This window comes from Orbicella franksi, chromosome 2 (genome assembly GCF_964199315.1).
Source record: "Orbicella franksi chromosome 2, jaOrbFran1.1, whole genome shotgun sequence".
Classification (NCBI taxonomy): Eukaryota; Metazoa; Cnidaria; class Anthozoa; order Scleractinia; family Merulinidae; genus Orbicella; species Orbicella franksi.
The window spans coordinates 28,332,255-28,348,158 of NC_138146.1; the positions used below are offsets into that span (position 1 = coordinate 28,332,255).

Genomic DNA, 15,904 nt, shown 5'->3' on the forward strand with positions numbered 1-15,904 from the left:
AACCGAATGTACAAACCTTTTAAAGGTATTGTTTTTGATCTACAATGTACACAAACCATGATCTCGTAACACGTTCCCATGCCAGGGTCTTAAGTCTTGTTCCCCAGGAACGTGGGGGTGACGTTACGTTACGTACCTCTAGGCAACTTGTTCAAATACCCCCTACTCCTCCCATGTAAGAGAGTTCTTTGATATAGTTAGAAACATTGTAGTGGTGGATCTAGGGAAGAGGTCCGGGGGACCCGGGTCCCGCTTATTTTGGATAAAAAAGAAAAAAGAAGGAAGGAAAAAAAGCCGGCAGGGCAGGCAACCCTCCCCCCCCCCCCCCCCCTTAACTCAAGGTCTGGATCCGCCACTGTATTGTGATACATGTATTAAAAATATTTTTGTGAATTTGCAGAAGGATATTTAGTGACTATTTAGACGATTTTACAACGACCATGACCGGGCACCCGCAAGCCGACTAAAAGTTTATTATTTTTTAAACATCCTGAACGTAACTAGGCCCCGACTGCACTAATGCGTTTTCGTGTGATGCGTTTTCGATTCGCATATCGTCCACACTAATAAAACGACCGAAAACGCTGATGAAAACGGAGGGCACGGGGACTTTCGAAAATGGCTTCAAAAGTGGAGCCTTTTGAAAACGTTCCGTTTCTAGTATGGATCGGTTAAAACGGCTTTTGAAAACGGTGCCGAAAAAAGCGTCAAATAATTTCGTTTCCATCAGCGTTTTCGGGCGTTTTAGTGTGGACAATAGGCGAAAACGTATCAAAAAGTATGCGTTTTCGAACGAAAACGCATACGGGTGGACAGTTGAAAATGAGTCAAAATCGTTAGTGTGGGCGAAAGTACTTTGCTTCGTTTTCGTCTCAACGAAAACGGATGTAGAGTGGTCGGGGCCTAAGCTAACTAAAGTAGGCTCGGGCAGAGAGCGGACAGCGCGCGCGGGATCGCGTGCGGAGGAGCTTATTACAAACCGCTGTTCGGGAAAGGCGCCCGCACGCCTCCCCGGTTCGAGAACCGCCGTACCGTACGCAGAAGGACGCGGAAGTGGGTGAGCGAATTACTCTGCAAATTGCTGTTTTTAAGGTTATTGTTAGAGTTAACTGAGCAATTCAGTTTCATAATGTTGGTGTGTAACGATGTGATAATTTGACGTGTCAAAACGGATTGTATTAAGCTCATTGCTACGGTATTGATAATCATGCGTCATGAGAGGCCAGTTCATGCTGAAGTCGTGCTAGCGCTTCTGCCGGCGTGCCGAACTCAATTACAGTAAGGTTCGACTGTAGCATGGCAGAAACACGACTCTGACTCAGACATATTCTCCTCGTAATACACCGATCAATTCGTATTTTCACCATCAGTCAAATGCCCGTGGGTTGCCCGGGGGGTGGGGGATGTTGAAGCTTCAAATTGATCGGCGCAAAACTCCCGCCGAAACGCAATCCCGACAAAAACATGAATATAATTATGAACTTGTTTGGCTTGGTAAAACACGACGTTTAAATAGGCCTTTTGCAACAGTTGGTCATGTGACCAAGAAATGTGACCAACAATTTCCAAACTTTTTGCTACAGCTATGAGAATTCAGAACTGGAAAGGGCATTGTTTCAATATCCAGATCACCAATTTTCAGACTAATGTCATGTAAGGTTGAGATTTGAGCATTGGAATATTTGCACAAATAAGGTTTTGTATGGGATAGGATCAGAAAAAGAGGAAAAACTGTATACAAATATCAACATTTAAACCATGCTGTAGAAAATAGAGCCAATCAGAATACAGGAAAGCTTTTGTATACTCAACAGTATTACACCCAACCTTCCCGCTGTGCACATATCACATTGATTGTGTTAGGCACTATTTTTCTATGGCAATAAGTACATGAATGAAATAGTTCTGCAAGGCCTTCTCGTGGTATAACATGGAATATCCTATCTGCATGTCACTATATTTTTCTTGGTTATACACAATAGGCCAATTCCGATATATTAAAATTCTAACTTGGCTCCGAGGCTTAGGGGAATAAAACAAAAGAAATTGCATTGAGGATGAGGGATGAATAATTAATTTCTTTTGTTTTATTCGCCTAAGCCTCGGAGCCAAGTTAGAATTTTGATATATCGGAATTGGCCTATTGCCTAAAGGGTCTTGTCTATACTGAGAAAATACAAGTAGCTTGTGGGATATTCCTTAGTGTACCACTCATAAGCATTGTATATAACTAGTATATAGCTTTGTGCATCTTTTAGGAAGTTTTCAAATGTGACCAAATTAACCAGATTTCTTTCTTATCTTGTATTCTCTAAATCGTAGGATCATCGGATAGGATCAGCATGGACCTTAAGACCTTTCCATTATGTCTTGCTTGTTTGTGCTCAGCATTATTTACATTGGCATCAGTCACTTCAGCTGACAAAGATTCACATTTATCTTATCAACTGAAGAAGGAGATTGCAAACCATCAAGATGATGCAAACAAGATAATAGACTTCCTGACTAAAGGGCCCGGAAAACAGCAAGTCTACAACAGACTGGCAACATTTGTGGACACTTATGGTAGTCGCATCGCAGGTTCTTCCAATCTTGAACGCGCAATAGATTATATGTTAGATGAACTAGATAAGGACAAGCTTGATAACGTACACGGTGAAGAGGTACAGGTGACACACTGGGTGCGGGGTGAGGAGTCGGCACGAATGTTGTTGCCTAGAAATTACTCTATTGCCTTGCTTGGCCTGGGAGGTAGTGTGGGTACACTGCCAGATGGTATAACTGCAGAAGTCTTGGTTGTCAGGTCATTTGATGAACTTCATGATCAGGCTTCAAAGGTATGTTTTATGTTATACTGTGCAATTATCAAGCAAGCCCTGTGTTACAAAAATGGCAGATTTCTCTATGCCACAATACAATGGCCTAATGGAAACCAGGTTACTCACTAGATTCCAGAGTGGTCTGCATTCAAGCCCTGGCCAGCTAGCCATATTCATGTTTTGGGAGGAAAGTTAACTCTCACAGTGCCTCTCTCCATCCAAGTGTCTTAATGGGTACTGGTGAATTTAATGCTGAGAGATAAACTAATTATTAATGTATAATCTTGTGATGGACTAGATTTCAGTCCAATGGGGGTGAAAGTATTCCCAGTTACCGCATGCTACACAAGCTGGGATGTTAGCTCTGGTACTTATGAGACACTTCGGTTGTTTGCTATACAAGTAACTTCCAGCAATTTGGATCAGGATGTTAATGAAAAACTTTTTGGGTCAGTTCACCGGAAAATTTTGTGGGAGAAACAGAACTGAAAAGGTAGTACTTCTTGTTCTATCCATTGTTTTGGATCCTTTTCATTAGAATTTCACAGCCTTTTTAACCTAAATGGTGGGTTGTTGGTCAGAATATTCAAAGGGAAATCCACAATACTTGTTGTGAGTGTTGTCACCTAAGGCTGCATTACTGACAAAAGGGAAATTCCCCCAAACAAGGTTTCAATAAGAGTTAAGCATCCATATCTGTGACTGTTTACTTAGTATGTGGCTAGTAATCATATTTGCATGCAGTGACACTTGCAAGACTTCTCCTGACAAGCTTGATCAGGATCTCAGATCACTGACTTCAGTAGCATGCAGTGGGAGGGGGTACTTTTCCTCCATGTCGCCAATCAGCAGGTCAGACTAAAACCAGCTGATTAGTTACCAGATAGATATCACTGAAGAAAGAAGTGTAAGAGAGACTGAAAAAAAATTTTCAGTTTCTCTCTTAACTCAAGCTTAGGGTTTGAAATTAACTTTGTCGTTCGGGAGCCAGCTGGCAAATACTGGAAATATTTTGGTCACCAGATCATAAATTTTGGTCGCCAACTTGGTTTATATATAACTCACACAAGAACATGATTTTATATGTTACTTTGCATGCAAGAAAAGTCACAATTGAAGAGCGAAAACAATTAGAAACAACATGGGTAACACTTAGTTATAAAGCTACCATTGTTCTCGGGTGATATGTCTCTGGTCTGAAGGTGATGGTTGTCTCTATAGTCATTTTAAATGAAGCGAAGCATAAAACGTTTCAAGTCTGTTGTTTTCATTTTGAGACAAACATGGGTCCTTGCATATTTGCATATTTTATTCAACAACTGATGAAGGATTCAAAGTTCGGATTAACCTATTGGCTGAACCCTCATTCCCTGCATGTAAAAACTCACGTAATTCCTTCAACTGATTGGTATCTGCCGCCATTTTGGCGGCAAATGAAAAGCACATGGTGTTGAAGTGTGCCTGCGATCCCAGTTTTGGAAAAAGCCACTGAAACAATATGGCGCGCTGAGAATGCAGTATCGACGTGTCGAAATACGTTCAATTTTTTTGATTATCTTGTAATATTCAGACATTATTTTAGTGGGGACGGAAAGGCAAGTTTTATACTAGCTACCATATCCGATTGATTTCCTAATATAAAGATTTAAAAACAAAAGTTGTGTTGTGGTTTTCTTTAGTTATCGGACAAAACGCAAGTCGCCAGCTGGCAACCAGTTCTGAAAATTTAGTCGCCAGTGCTCAATTTTTGGTCGCATTGGCGACCAGTGAGTCACAATTTTGAGCCCTGAAGCTCTATACAAGGAAAGTTCTTTTCTTAGTTAATATTGATAATTTTTTTCTTACTTTCAGGCAAAGGGAAAAATTGTGGTATTCAATGAGAGATGGGTAGATTATGAAACTTCTGTGATTTATCGAACTCATGGTGCTGCAGAGGTAGCCAAAGTTGGTGGTGTTGCCTCTCTTATCCGCTCTGTGACTCCTTTCTCAATCTACAGTCCTCATACTGGCTGGCAAGATTATGAACAAGGTAACTTAAGTATTGGGATTTTTAACTCTGAGATGTTTTGGTGCTCTTTTTGTTGGGGTGGGGGTTGGATGAGGTTGTAATGATTTGAAGTTCATTTCATAGTTGTTTAAATGCATTGAGAGGTTTATTGTGTTTCTTTTATCTCTTTAATTTCCTGGCTTGTTTCTTCAGGAGTAGAGAAAATTCCCACAGCCTGCATTACAGTGGAAGATGCAGAAATGATGGCAAGGATGGCTGCTAGAGGAACAAAAATAGTCATCAACTTAAAGATGGCGGCCAAAACTTTGCCGCCAGCGGTTTCAAGGAACACAGTTGCTGAGATAAAAGGCAGTGTGTACCCAGAACAGGTGTGTGCCATAACCTAAAACTCCAGTTACACCCAAGTATGCTTGATGGGCCCTTGGTGATATGGGTCAGCTTGCCTGAATGTTTCCATAATGCCACCACAAGGGTCACTGACTTCATGTTTGACTTACATTTGTGCCAGAATACAGTGATCTTTTTTCCAGGACATTATGGACAAGTGGTATTTGGGAAGAACCACAACTTATGTCTCCCTTTCTTCTCACACAGGTTGTTCTTGTTAGCGGTCATTTAGACAGCTGGGATGTTGGCCAAGGTGCTATGGATGATGGGGGCGGCGCATTCATTTCATGGCAAGCACTGTCAGTGATACGTCAGTTAAATCTGAAACCAAAACGCACCATGCGCATGGTGCTCTGGACTGGCGAGGAGGAGGGTCTTCTAGGAGCAGAGCAGTACTACAACCGTCACAAAGAAAATGCCAGTAACTTCAGCTTGGTGATGGAGTCTGATATTGGAACATTTATGCCAGAGGGTATATCCTTTACTGGAGGTGAAAAAGCAGTAGCTATAATGAGGGAAGTCATGAGTCTGTTGAAACCAATAAATGCCACCAACCTTAGAGTTGAAAATGTTGGTGGTGACATTACCTTCTGGGTCCGTGATGGGGTACCAGGTGGAGTTTTAGACAATGCAAACAGCAAGTACTTCTATTTCCACCATTCCAATGGTGACACCATGACTGTCCAGGATCCTGATGCCATGGACCTGTGTGCCGCAGTATGGGCTGTAGTGGCTTACACTGTGGCAGATCTGGATGAGCTGCTGCCTAGAGACTAGAAGCAGTGGAAGTTTGAGTCCTGTTGCATGTGTAGATCTTGAAAGGTACACCAGAGAATTATTTGTGTATGAAGTCCAGTGCTAAGTGAAACTCTGGGCGCTACCAAGATTTTACAAGAAAGACGTTTTCCATGAGGTAATCTTTTTGTAGTGGTGGTGGGGGTATTGTTAGAATGGAAAAATAATCTATTTTGAAAGTTTGGTTCAAGATTTCTTATTTTCTTTTTTTTCTTTGTAGGAAGTATTTTAATAGATTTAGGCAAAAATGTTCCTCTCAGAAGTTAATACATCAGCAATTGTAATAGAATCATCACCAATCAAAAACTTTCTAAAATTATAGTAGAAAAGAAATATATAAATCAAATTATGGTAGAAAGCAAATACATAAAGTAATATATTTTTCTGCAATGGGTGTCTTGTTGCTCTGTTGGTGTATAACACACTAAACTATGATTATCAAGGCTTGATTTGATATCATAAACATTGAGCATTTGCTTTGTCTCAGAGAGGCTAGCTGATGCTGTTTTAGCTGATCACGAACCATGAGCCTTTGGCTTGGGACTCTCTATGTTATTGGCGTTAAATAAATTATGCTAAGTTATGTTAATGTAGCAAACCCTGACTTAAAGGAGAAGTTGAAACATCCACTTATGGCTACATCATAGTGTCGACCTGATACCATAGAACCAGGCTTTTAACCAGAATTTGAAAAGTGGCCGTCCAAAATGTGTTATAAGGCCTGGTCAAATGAGCAAATTATAAGGCAGCACATGAAAAATAAAATAATTTCCTGTAGAAATTGGCCATCCACAGGATGCCTGGACACCCATCTGGCTAAAAGCCTGCAGAGGACAATTCAAAATTGCACAATAACACGGAAGGCCGTTCTTTCATGATCAGAAATGAAGTGAAGTGAAGTTTATGATTCACTTCAAGCTTGTCCACTTTTGTCCACCTGGCAGGCTATTGGCTTGTACATGTAGGTATTTATTTTTGTATTGTTGATTATCCTGAATTGTTGTTGGAGGTTTCTTCACTCTAAGACCAGTCTGTATGTGACTGAAAGTCAAAAGTTTCGTGATTTGAATAATGAATTTGTTGACGACGGTGACCATAGCCCAATGAGTTACAGTATTTTTGGTATGCGAGCTATCTCAGCTGGAATTACTGTACATTTTTATATTTTATGTAATGACCAATGAAACTTTTTGCTGTTTGTAAGTAGTGTTTGAATTTTTTAAGCTTCAATAAAAATGCCTAAATGATGTAAGGGGTATTCCCGTAAATTTCGGAAAGGTATGTGCCGCGAAGGGTCTTAAACCCTGGCCTTATTCAAGGATTAAGCAAACGCAAATTGATGCCCTATTTATACCCGAAAAATGATACCCTGTTCAAGGGAAAACAAAAAGTAAGAATGGCATGAACGCCCGGGGGCGGGGGGGGGGGGGGTTACTCTCTTATAGGGGCTATGTAGGTATGTGCGGCCCCAAAGGGTAGGGTTTTTCAACCGTTTAAGTCATAAATATGGTATCGATTTTGGTCTTAAATAGGGTATGGTTTTCGCACTCTAGTCCTGAATTGGGTATGTTTCTTAGAAGAAGCTACTTTTTCATTATTATTAATAAGACCGTTAATAAAAGCCCTTCATAACTTATGTTTAGGGCAACTGTGCCTGCCGCAACGGTCATAAACAGGGTATCGAATTTTTGGCCAGGTCATAAATAGGGTAGCAAATATCGCAGATTTCGTCATAAACAGGGTAAGGGTTTTGGAAAGTGGGCCGCACATCCCCATCCAACTTTTCTGGGAGTTACCCGCCCCCGCCCTGGGCGTGAACGGATCAACTTTATTTCAGTTCTATAACATCAAGCATAAAATTTGTTTTTCATTATTTTAGCTGGGCATTTACGTACTCATGTGGAATTTTTGATGACACAATGTAGGCGCCCTATCTTGGGATGACCGGGAACACGATGCCAACAGGGGCAAAAATGATACCCTATTCAAGGATCGGGAACCTCAAAAACCATATCCTATCCCGCGGCTCATTAGCCTCGGCTCTGGTCCTGCCTTGTACGTGGACGCTCTTAGGGCTCGTCCAGCCTGTGAAAAGGCTCCGGCTTGAAGGGTCTGACCGCGGCTGGAAGGGCTCATAAGGATCAGAACTGGCTGAGATTGAAGCGGCAGAGGGGGGAAAGGAGTGGGGTGGGGGCGTCTCTCCTCCTCTCTCTCTCCTCATCTCTTTTTTCCTCTTCCTTCCTGCTTTCTCTTTGCCCCGTTCTCGACAAGGGAGCTGTTCACAGGCTATGCCTGTCACGCAGGAAAATTAGTGGACGCTGCGGAAACCTCCGCGACCACTTTTCGTAAGCGATCGCCTCTCCTCAGCGACCGGTTTTCCAAAATACCAAAATTTTCCGAGTCAATTCAGTATATTTGGAACCTCTTATAACCGACCACCTCTCGTAAGCTACCGCAACCACTTTTAGAGCTAAAAGTTTGAAATTTTCTTTGCTTTTAACTTCCCGTAAGCGACCCCAGTTGACAGATGAGAGTGGAAATTGGATAATAAGGTATTGTAAGATTTCTGGAAAGTACAAGAGAAGGAAATGTTTCAAATGAGATTTTACTTATTATTATTAATAATTGTCGCGGCTAATCGCCGTCGCAAAGTACAGCAACGACGCAGCTCAACAAGGTCGAACCGAAAGCATACATTGGCGCCTCTGGCAGCCGCTATACGGTCCATGTGTGACCTTGGAATCAGCTGTATGTTTGTTTTTGCTGAGGGGGGAAAACCGGAGAACCCGGAGAAAAACCCTCGAAGCAGAGAAGAGAACTAACACAAACTCATCCCACTTATGGCGTCGGGTCCGGGAATCGAACCCGGGCCACATTGGTGGGAGGCGAGTGCTCTCACCACTGCGCCATCCCTGCTCCCCTACTGTCACGCCAATAAAATATAGGAGTGTGACGTACGTTCTCAATGAGCCATTCATGGCGGCATCGCTTTCTATAGAGCTATTGAGCGGTTGTATTCCAAAGGTCAGCAAACTTTAAGCTTTACTGTAGCTAAACCTAAAGCATTGTAGCTTTGTTACCTTCAGAACGTTATAACGAACCATAGCATTGGTGCAAACAAAGCATTAAAGCACTACTCATTCATGTTTAAGATGTTACAGGTGCTAGGGTAAGCTGTTACGTTAACCCCCGCCTTACGACCACCCCGTTAATACCTCGTTATTACGGCCGTTTTATTCTGGCCCCCAAAAAAGCTCAGTCAGTCATTTTCTTATTTAAAGAACCCCTTTAACACGACCACCCCGTTAATGCGACCAATTTTCCATGGCCCGAAGGTGATTGTATTAACGGGGTTCCACTGTACAGCCTTTTCTACTTGCTTACCAGCAGACGAACGTCTCCATATAAAAGCGCGAACAACTGTTCAGAGTCCATTTTGAGTTGTAAATCTATCATTTTATTTTCCCTCCCTCCCTCCCTCCCTTTGGAGACGAGGTTGGTCATGTATTCCTGCATAATAAACAAAGGGTCACTCCTGTGCAGTGCGGTTAAGTCTGCGCAGCGACTTCCCCCAAAACTTGTTGTTTTCTCATCGCCTTTGAACATCGCTTGCTAACTGATACTCTTGTCCGATCCAGCACGTGCTGTCTGTCATTCAGCTCGTAGTGCTGGGGAGATAAGAGAGGTTGTTTGTCACGCTATCGCCGGAAGTCGCATGGGCTAACCAAACGCAAGGCAATGTTCCCCCCGTAATTAACGCCATCACGAGTTGTTTGTATTTGATTAACTGCTCTGGTTCAATTGCAAATCGCCACAGTTAAGGCGATTTGCAATTGAAACCTAAAATTCTGAAAGAAATTCGAAGTTTTGTTTTTTACGGAACTCGAATCTTACGGTATTAAAGTTTTATTTTGACAAGTACTGTTACTGTATAAGTTTAAAGCTCGTTTTCTCAAAACGAGTTATTTTCGCCTTCTAGAAAAGATATATTGAGAAGGATTTATTCAATCGAGCTAAAATTTTCAGGATTTGTTGTTGAGTTCGTTCTGTGGGATAAGCAGAGAACTTTTCCATCCAGTGCATTCTGTAAAAGTTATGAATTGAAACGTATGCTAGATTTTCTGTATCCGATTTACTTGATCATCATTTCACGTGTTTTTAACTTTTCAAAAATCTCTATGCTTATCCCAGCAAGCTGTTTGTCTTCTTTTGAAAAATGTAAAAATTATTCCTTTTGATCAGTTCTTGTAGGAGTTATCTTTTCTCAAGTAAACCCTGGCATTCCCCAGCAGGTGGCAGATTTAATCAGCCGGTGTCAGGTTACAATACAGTTATAGGGTACACAAATATTTTTTTCATAATCTTTGCTCTTTGAGCTTTTTAAAAATGTATACTTTGCCATGGTTTGGAGTTAACTCTTAGCCACGAGAAAATGTTTGAAACATGGTGAGTTTTTAGGTTAAGTCCCACCTTAACTTACTTTCGTTAGGAACAACGACATTAATGGGAAGTACCTGATTTTTCTCGAAATTGACTTTTCACACGAATAAAACATTTCAAACGTAAAGTAAGGTGTATCATTTTGACAAGATAATTAAGACCAAAACAAACAAACCAAAAAACAACACATGACTCAAGCTTGACTTGAGCGTGACTCGCCCTCGTGTCAGGCTGGGACTGCCAATTCTGACTCGCCTCGTGCTACGACTCAGCGTGCGATTCCATTGAGTTGTCATGTGCCATCTTTAGGAAGTCATGCCGAGGTTATAGCAGAGTTGTCTTGAGCTCTCGTTTGAAAGGGAGAAAAAGAAATATCTAAAAAATAAAGAACTAGCGTCAATAAAATTATTTTCCAATGAGCTTGGAGACCTGTGTTGGAATTTATTATTTCTTGTATGTATGCCTCTGGATGCAACAAGATGGCGCTCGCGTGCTGCGAGCGAGATGCTAACATTATACTCCATTGAAATGGAACCTCTACTTCAGTTGTGCGTAATTAATAGAAGCCAGAACATGTTAGGAAAATTAGTGGAAGCCGAGGAATGTTTACTTCTCAGAAAAGAAGCTGCTAACCATTAAGCAGGAGTTAACTCTCACAATCGGCAGCGAAAAAAGGCCTAGGGTGCATCATGTTGACACAACAATTAAAACCAAAAGACCAAAAGAAAAAGAAAAAGAACTTGACTCGAGCTTAACTCGAGTTTGACGTAACTCCAACTTGATCGACTCGGGCGCAGACTTGACAAAACATGTCAGTACACTGACAAGTCATGTGTCATCGTTGGGAACGCGCCGAGGTAAAGCTATAGCAATGTCCATCTGCCCAAGGTTGAAGTAGAGTTTTCTTGAGTTCTCAGCTAGTGATCGTAGGATCAAAAAAAGCGAGGTAAAACTGTAGACGAATATCGACCTGTAGCTTTGTGCATCGTTTGGGACGCTTGCGTGACTTCTTTCTCATCTTGCATGCTCTGTAGGATCATCATGGACCTCAAGACCTTTCCATTATGTCTTACTTGTTTGTGCTCAGCATTATGTACATTGGCATCAGTCACTTCAGCTGACAAAGCCTCACATTTACCTTATCAATTGAAAAAGGAGATTGCAAACCATCAAGATGATGCAAACAAGATAATAGACTTCCTGACTAAAGGGCCCGGAAAACAGCAAGTCTACGACAGACTGGCAACATTTGTGGACACTTATGGTAGTCGCATCGCAGGTTCTGCCAATCTTGAACACGCAATAGATTATGTATTAGATGAACTAAATAAGGACAAGCTTGATAACGTACACGGTGAAGAGGTACAGGTGCCACACTGGGTGCGGGATGAGGAATCAGCCCAAATGATGTCACCTAGAAATTACTCTATTGTCTTGCTTGGCCTGGGAGGTAGTGTGGGTACACCACCAGATGGTATAACTGCAGAAGTCTTGGTTGTCAGGTCATTTGATGAACTTCGTGCTAATAGTGCAAAGGTATGTTTCATGTTTTACTATACATGAAAAAGCAAGTGCTCTGTTACAATAATGGCAAGATGTCTCAATGGCACTGTTCAGTAACGCCGTTAAGTATGCGTCGGGCCATGGCCAAGTGGCCTAGCATAGAGTCTAAGCTTTTTCTGGTTTCTGTAGCATTAAGCGACTAAGAGTAGTTTTTACTTCCCCCTCCCCCCCCCCCCCCCCCGCCGATGGGATGCTAATCAATCGTAAAGTTAGTACCCCCAGGATTAAGTTTGCCGGTACCTATTTTTACACCTCGGTAAAGTGAGACACTGCAAGAGTAAAGTTTCTTCCCCAAGAACATAACGCAATGTCCCCATCCAGAGCTCGAACCCGGATCGCTTGATCAGGAGATCAATGAGATAACCATTAGGTCACCGTGCCGCTTCTATGCCTTCTATGACACAACACAATGGCCTAATGAAAACCATCTACCCTCTGGACTCCAGAGCGGTCAGGGTTTAAGCCCTGGCTAGCTGTTGTTCTTGTGAAGACTGTTAACTCTTACAGTACCTCTCTCCATCCAGGTGTCTCAATCGATACTGGTGACCTTAATGCACAGAAATATACTAAATAAAAAAATATGCATAACGCAAATTCGTTCTAAACTCAAGCTCTACAATATAATTTGTTTTTCTTGATCTGCGTTAATAGATTGTTTTCTTGCTTTCAGGCAAAGGGAAAAATTGTGGTATTTAATGAGAGATGGGTAGATTATCGAACTTCAGTGATTTATCGAGCCCATGGTGCTGCAGAGGTAGCCAAAGTTGGCGGTGTTGCCTCTCTTATCCGCTCTGTGACTCCTTTCTCAATCTACAGTCCACATACTGGCTGGCAAGATTATGAACAAGGTGACTTAAGTATCGGTATTATTAACTCCGAGATTTTTAGCAGCTCTTTTTGTTGGGGTGGGGGTTGGATGACTCTGGATGCAATGATTTGAAGTTCATTTAATACTTGCTTAACTTTATTGATGTTTGTGTGTTTCATCTCTTTTGTGGCTTGTTTCTTCAGAGGTAAAGAAAATTCCCACGGCCTGCGTTACAGTGGAAGATGCAGAAATGATGGCAAGGATGGCTGCTAGAGGAACAAAAATAGTTATCAACTTAAAGATGGCCGCCAAAAATTTGCGTCCAGTAGTTTCAAGGAACACAGTTGCCGAGATAAAAGGCAGTGTATATCCAGAACAGGTCTGTGCATTTTTGTCAGTCTTTCTTCTCGCCAAGGTAATTTATGTAGCTCATCAAACTGATATCAACGTCTATTTTGAGCTCTGAAGATCTCAAAGACCTTGATAAACCTTTACGGTGCAAAGGGCAGAAACGTTGGATGGACATGTTTTAGGAGAGCCAGCTTAGTTTTTGTTCTTAGCTATACAGTATTTGCATCCTTGCTTAGGTTTGAAACAGAAGGCCTTTACCGTTTCTTAATAATCTCATTACAGCATATGTTGCCATCTGTTTCTACACATACCAGTTATTAGTCTCTACATTAGTGGCAATTTGACCTCCTCATTTCTGCCGTTCTCATGTAGGGTTGCCCTTAAGAGACATAACTCAAAACACCTGTTTACGGCCGAGAATGCTTGATGGGTCCTTGATGTTTAAGGACGGTACCTGCTAAATACAAAGGTTTTGCGCCAGGTTAGGACCACGCGGAAAAAGTAGATCTTTCCAAGGGCTATTGGTATTCAAAAAGAAAAATGGGGGTAGCCACGCATTTTTTCCGAGATAATTAGCCTTGAGTCTCAACAAAAATGCTGACATCAGCATTTTTCTGAAAAAGAAGGAAAGCGTATTTCTCCACAGATTTCCTTAGAATTCGCCTTTATATACAGAAAAGCAAACACATTTAAAAGATCTTTAAACTACATGGCAAATGGTAACATAAAAACCATTTTTGGTATGTTTTTAACAGCAAAATCGTTGCAACAGCGCTTTTAGCGTCTCCGACAGCTTCCTCTGGTTCAGCTAAAATACAGTCTAAATAGCTTTTGCTCACAACCAGAAACTAATCACGTGTTGAATAGGCTTGCTACTTCCATTTCATGACATAAAATGTAGAGGTAACCACACGTTTTTTAAAGTTATTCATCTTTTTTGAAAACTTTACGGCGCCCGTTACATTTTTTCCTGTCACCTCCCCAGTATGTAATACATTTGCGTATCTCGCACTTGTTTTGCGCGCGCACTACGCCATCTGCAGGTACATGTTTACAGTTGGATTTCAGTATAATTTTCGACAGATAACAGCTAGTTTTTCAGCTGGAAGACGTTCACAGTTAGAGGTTGGCGATGTGCTGCTATTCTATGTTCCTGGTTTAAGTACAGGTTCATTAAACTTGATTTGGTCACAGTGAGAATTTTGCTTTCATTTTAGTCGTGTACTTGGTAGCGTGGTTGATTGCGTCAATGTCAACCCCAGTGCGCGCGCGGAGCTTAAACCATGGCTTGCGTGATGCGCAGAACGTGTGCGCACTAACAAAAGTAGGCACCGTCTAACAGGTGAACTTGCATGTTGTTCAATCCAATCCGCCCACAACGTAGCAAGTTAGCAGGACACTCAAAACTTGGTCACATCTGTGACATGGACATCACTATTGCCCAAATACCAGTGAATGTTTTCAATGCCACCACAATCGTCACTGACTTCATGTTTGTCTAACAGTGGTGCCAGAATACAGTGATCTTTTTTCCAAGACCGTATGGTTAGAAAGAACTACAACTTATCTCTCCCTTTCTTGTCACACAGGTTGTTCTTGTTGGCGGTCATTTAGACAGCTGGGATGTTGGCCAAGGTGCTATGGATGATGGGGGTGGTGCATTCATTTCGTGGCAAGCACTCTCAGTGATACGTCAGTTAAATCTGAAACCAAAACGTACCATGCGAATGGTGTTGTGGACAGCTGAGGAGGTGGGTCTTCTTGGAGCAAAGCAATATTACAACCGTCACAAAGGAAATGCCGGTAACTTCAGCTTGGTGATGGAGTCTGATTATGGAACATTTGTGCCTAAGGGTATAACCTTTAATGGAGGTGAAAAAGCACAAGCTATAATGAGGGAAGTCATGAGTCTGTTGAAACCAATAAATGTCACCAACCTTAGAGTTAAAAATATTGGTGGTGAGATCTCCTTCTGGGTCCGTGATGGGGTACCAGGTGGAGGTTTAGACAATGCAAACAGCAAGTACTTCTTTTTCCATCATACAAACGGTGACACCATGACTGTCCAGGATCCTGATGCCATGGACCTGTGTGCCGCAGTATGGGCTGTAGTGGCTTACACTGTGGCAGATCTGGATGAGATGCTGCCTCGAGACTAGAAGGAACAGAATTTTTTAGTCATGTTACGTGTGAAGATCTTGAATTTTTTATACCTGAATCCAGAGAATTATTTGTGCATGAAGTTAAGTACCTTAAACGTCCAATGCTAAGTTTTCTGAGTGAAAGTATGGGCTCTACGTTCTACTGACATTTGCTCGAAAGAATTTTTTTGTGAGATTCTTTTTGTAACAGGGTTGGGGGTATATATTGTTAGAATGGAATGATAATGTATGCGGTAAGTTTTAGAAATGTTTGTTACTTTGCAGGATTTTTGATCGAGTTATCAGGCAAAAATATTCTTTTCAGAAGTACATCAGCAATGGTACTAAAATCAAACACTAAAAATCAAGATAACACGCCAAGGCTAACTGGATCAAGAATTACATACATAAATTAACATATATTTTCTATAATGGTGCCTTATTGTTCTGCTGGTCTATAACACTAAGGTACGGACTTGTTTAAATATTATTTTGCAACAAGTTCCTTGATTGCTAAACGTGACAATCATGTTAGCTTTGCCTCAGAGAGGCTAGCTGACGCTGGACAACCAGTTCCTGTGTTATTAACATT

General features: G+C 41.6%; 3 protein-coding genes across 4 annotated transcripts in view; all 3 read left to right on the forward strand.

Annotated features, from left to right (window-relative positions):
• LOC145479086 (uncharacterized) overlaps nucleotides 1-15,904 on the forward strand; it is a 243,610-nt gene that overhangs the window by 190,270 nt on the left and 37,436 nt on the right. The window lies entirely within an intron of this gene.
• On the forward strand, nucleotides 347-8,744 carry LOC145479084 (carboxypeptidase Q-like). Of its 2 annotated transcripts, XM_081457339.1 has the most exons (5): nucleotides 347-1,057; nucleotides 2,323-2,837; nucleotides 4,671-4,848; nucleotides 5,020-5,195; nucleotides 5,422-8,744. In XM_081457339.1, the coding sequence occupies exons 2-5, from the start codon at nucleotides 2,343-2,345 to the stop codon at nucleotides 5,989-5,991; spliced, it is 1,419 nt and encodes a 472-aa protein (XP_081313465.1). In that variant the 5' UTR covers nucleotides 347-1,057; nucleotides 2,323-2,342; the 3' UTR covers nucleotides 5,992-8,744. The 2 variants fall into 2 exon arrangements, with proteins under 2 accessions (XP_081313465.1, XP_081313464.1); XM_081457338.1 differs by having other exon boundaries at nucleotides 347-2,837.
• Nucleotides 11,035-15,854, forward strand: LOC145479071 (carboxypeptidase Q-like). The gene is made up of 4 exons (XM_081457314.1): nucleotides 11,035-11,985; nucleotides 12,683-12,860; nucleotides 13,024-13,199; nucleotides 14,761-15,854. The coding sequence occupies exons 1-4, from the start codon at nucleotides 11,473-11,475 to the stop codon at nucleotides 15,328-15,330; spliced, it is 1,437 nt and encodes a 478-aa protein (XP_081313440.1). The 5' UTR covers nucleotides 11,035-11,472; the 3' UTR covers nucleotides 15,331-15,854.

Excerpts from the sequence above, each read along its gene's own strand:
- LOC145479084 (XM_081457338.1), top strand. The coding sequence starts at position 2,343 with ATGGACCTTAAGACCTTTCCATTATGTCTTGCTTGTTTGTGCTCAGCA. Across the intron at positions 2,838-4,670 it reads TTCATGATCAGGCTTCAAAG|GCAAAGGGAAAAATTGTGGT; the intron begins GTATGTTTTATG and ends TCTTACTTTCAG. Across the intron at positions 5,196-5,421 it reads GCAGTGTGTACCCAGAACAG|GTTGTTCTTGTTAGCGGTCA; the intron begins GTGTGTGCCATA and ends CTTCTCACACAG.
- LOC145479071 (XM_081457314.1), top strand. The coding sequence starts at position 11,473 with ATGCTCTGTAGGATCATCATGGACCTCAAGACCTTTCCATTATGTCTT. Across the intron at positions 11,986-12,682 it reads TTCGTGCTAATAGTGCAAAG|GCAAAGGGAAAAATTGTGGT; the intron begins GTATGTTTCATG and ends TCTTGCTTTCAG. Across the intron at positions 13,200-14,760 it reads GCAGTGTATATCCAGAACAG|GTTGTTCTTGTTGGCGGTCA; the intron begins GTCTGTGCATTT and ends CTTGTCACACAG.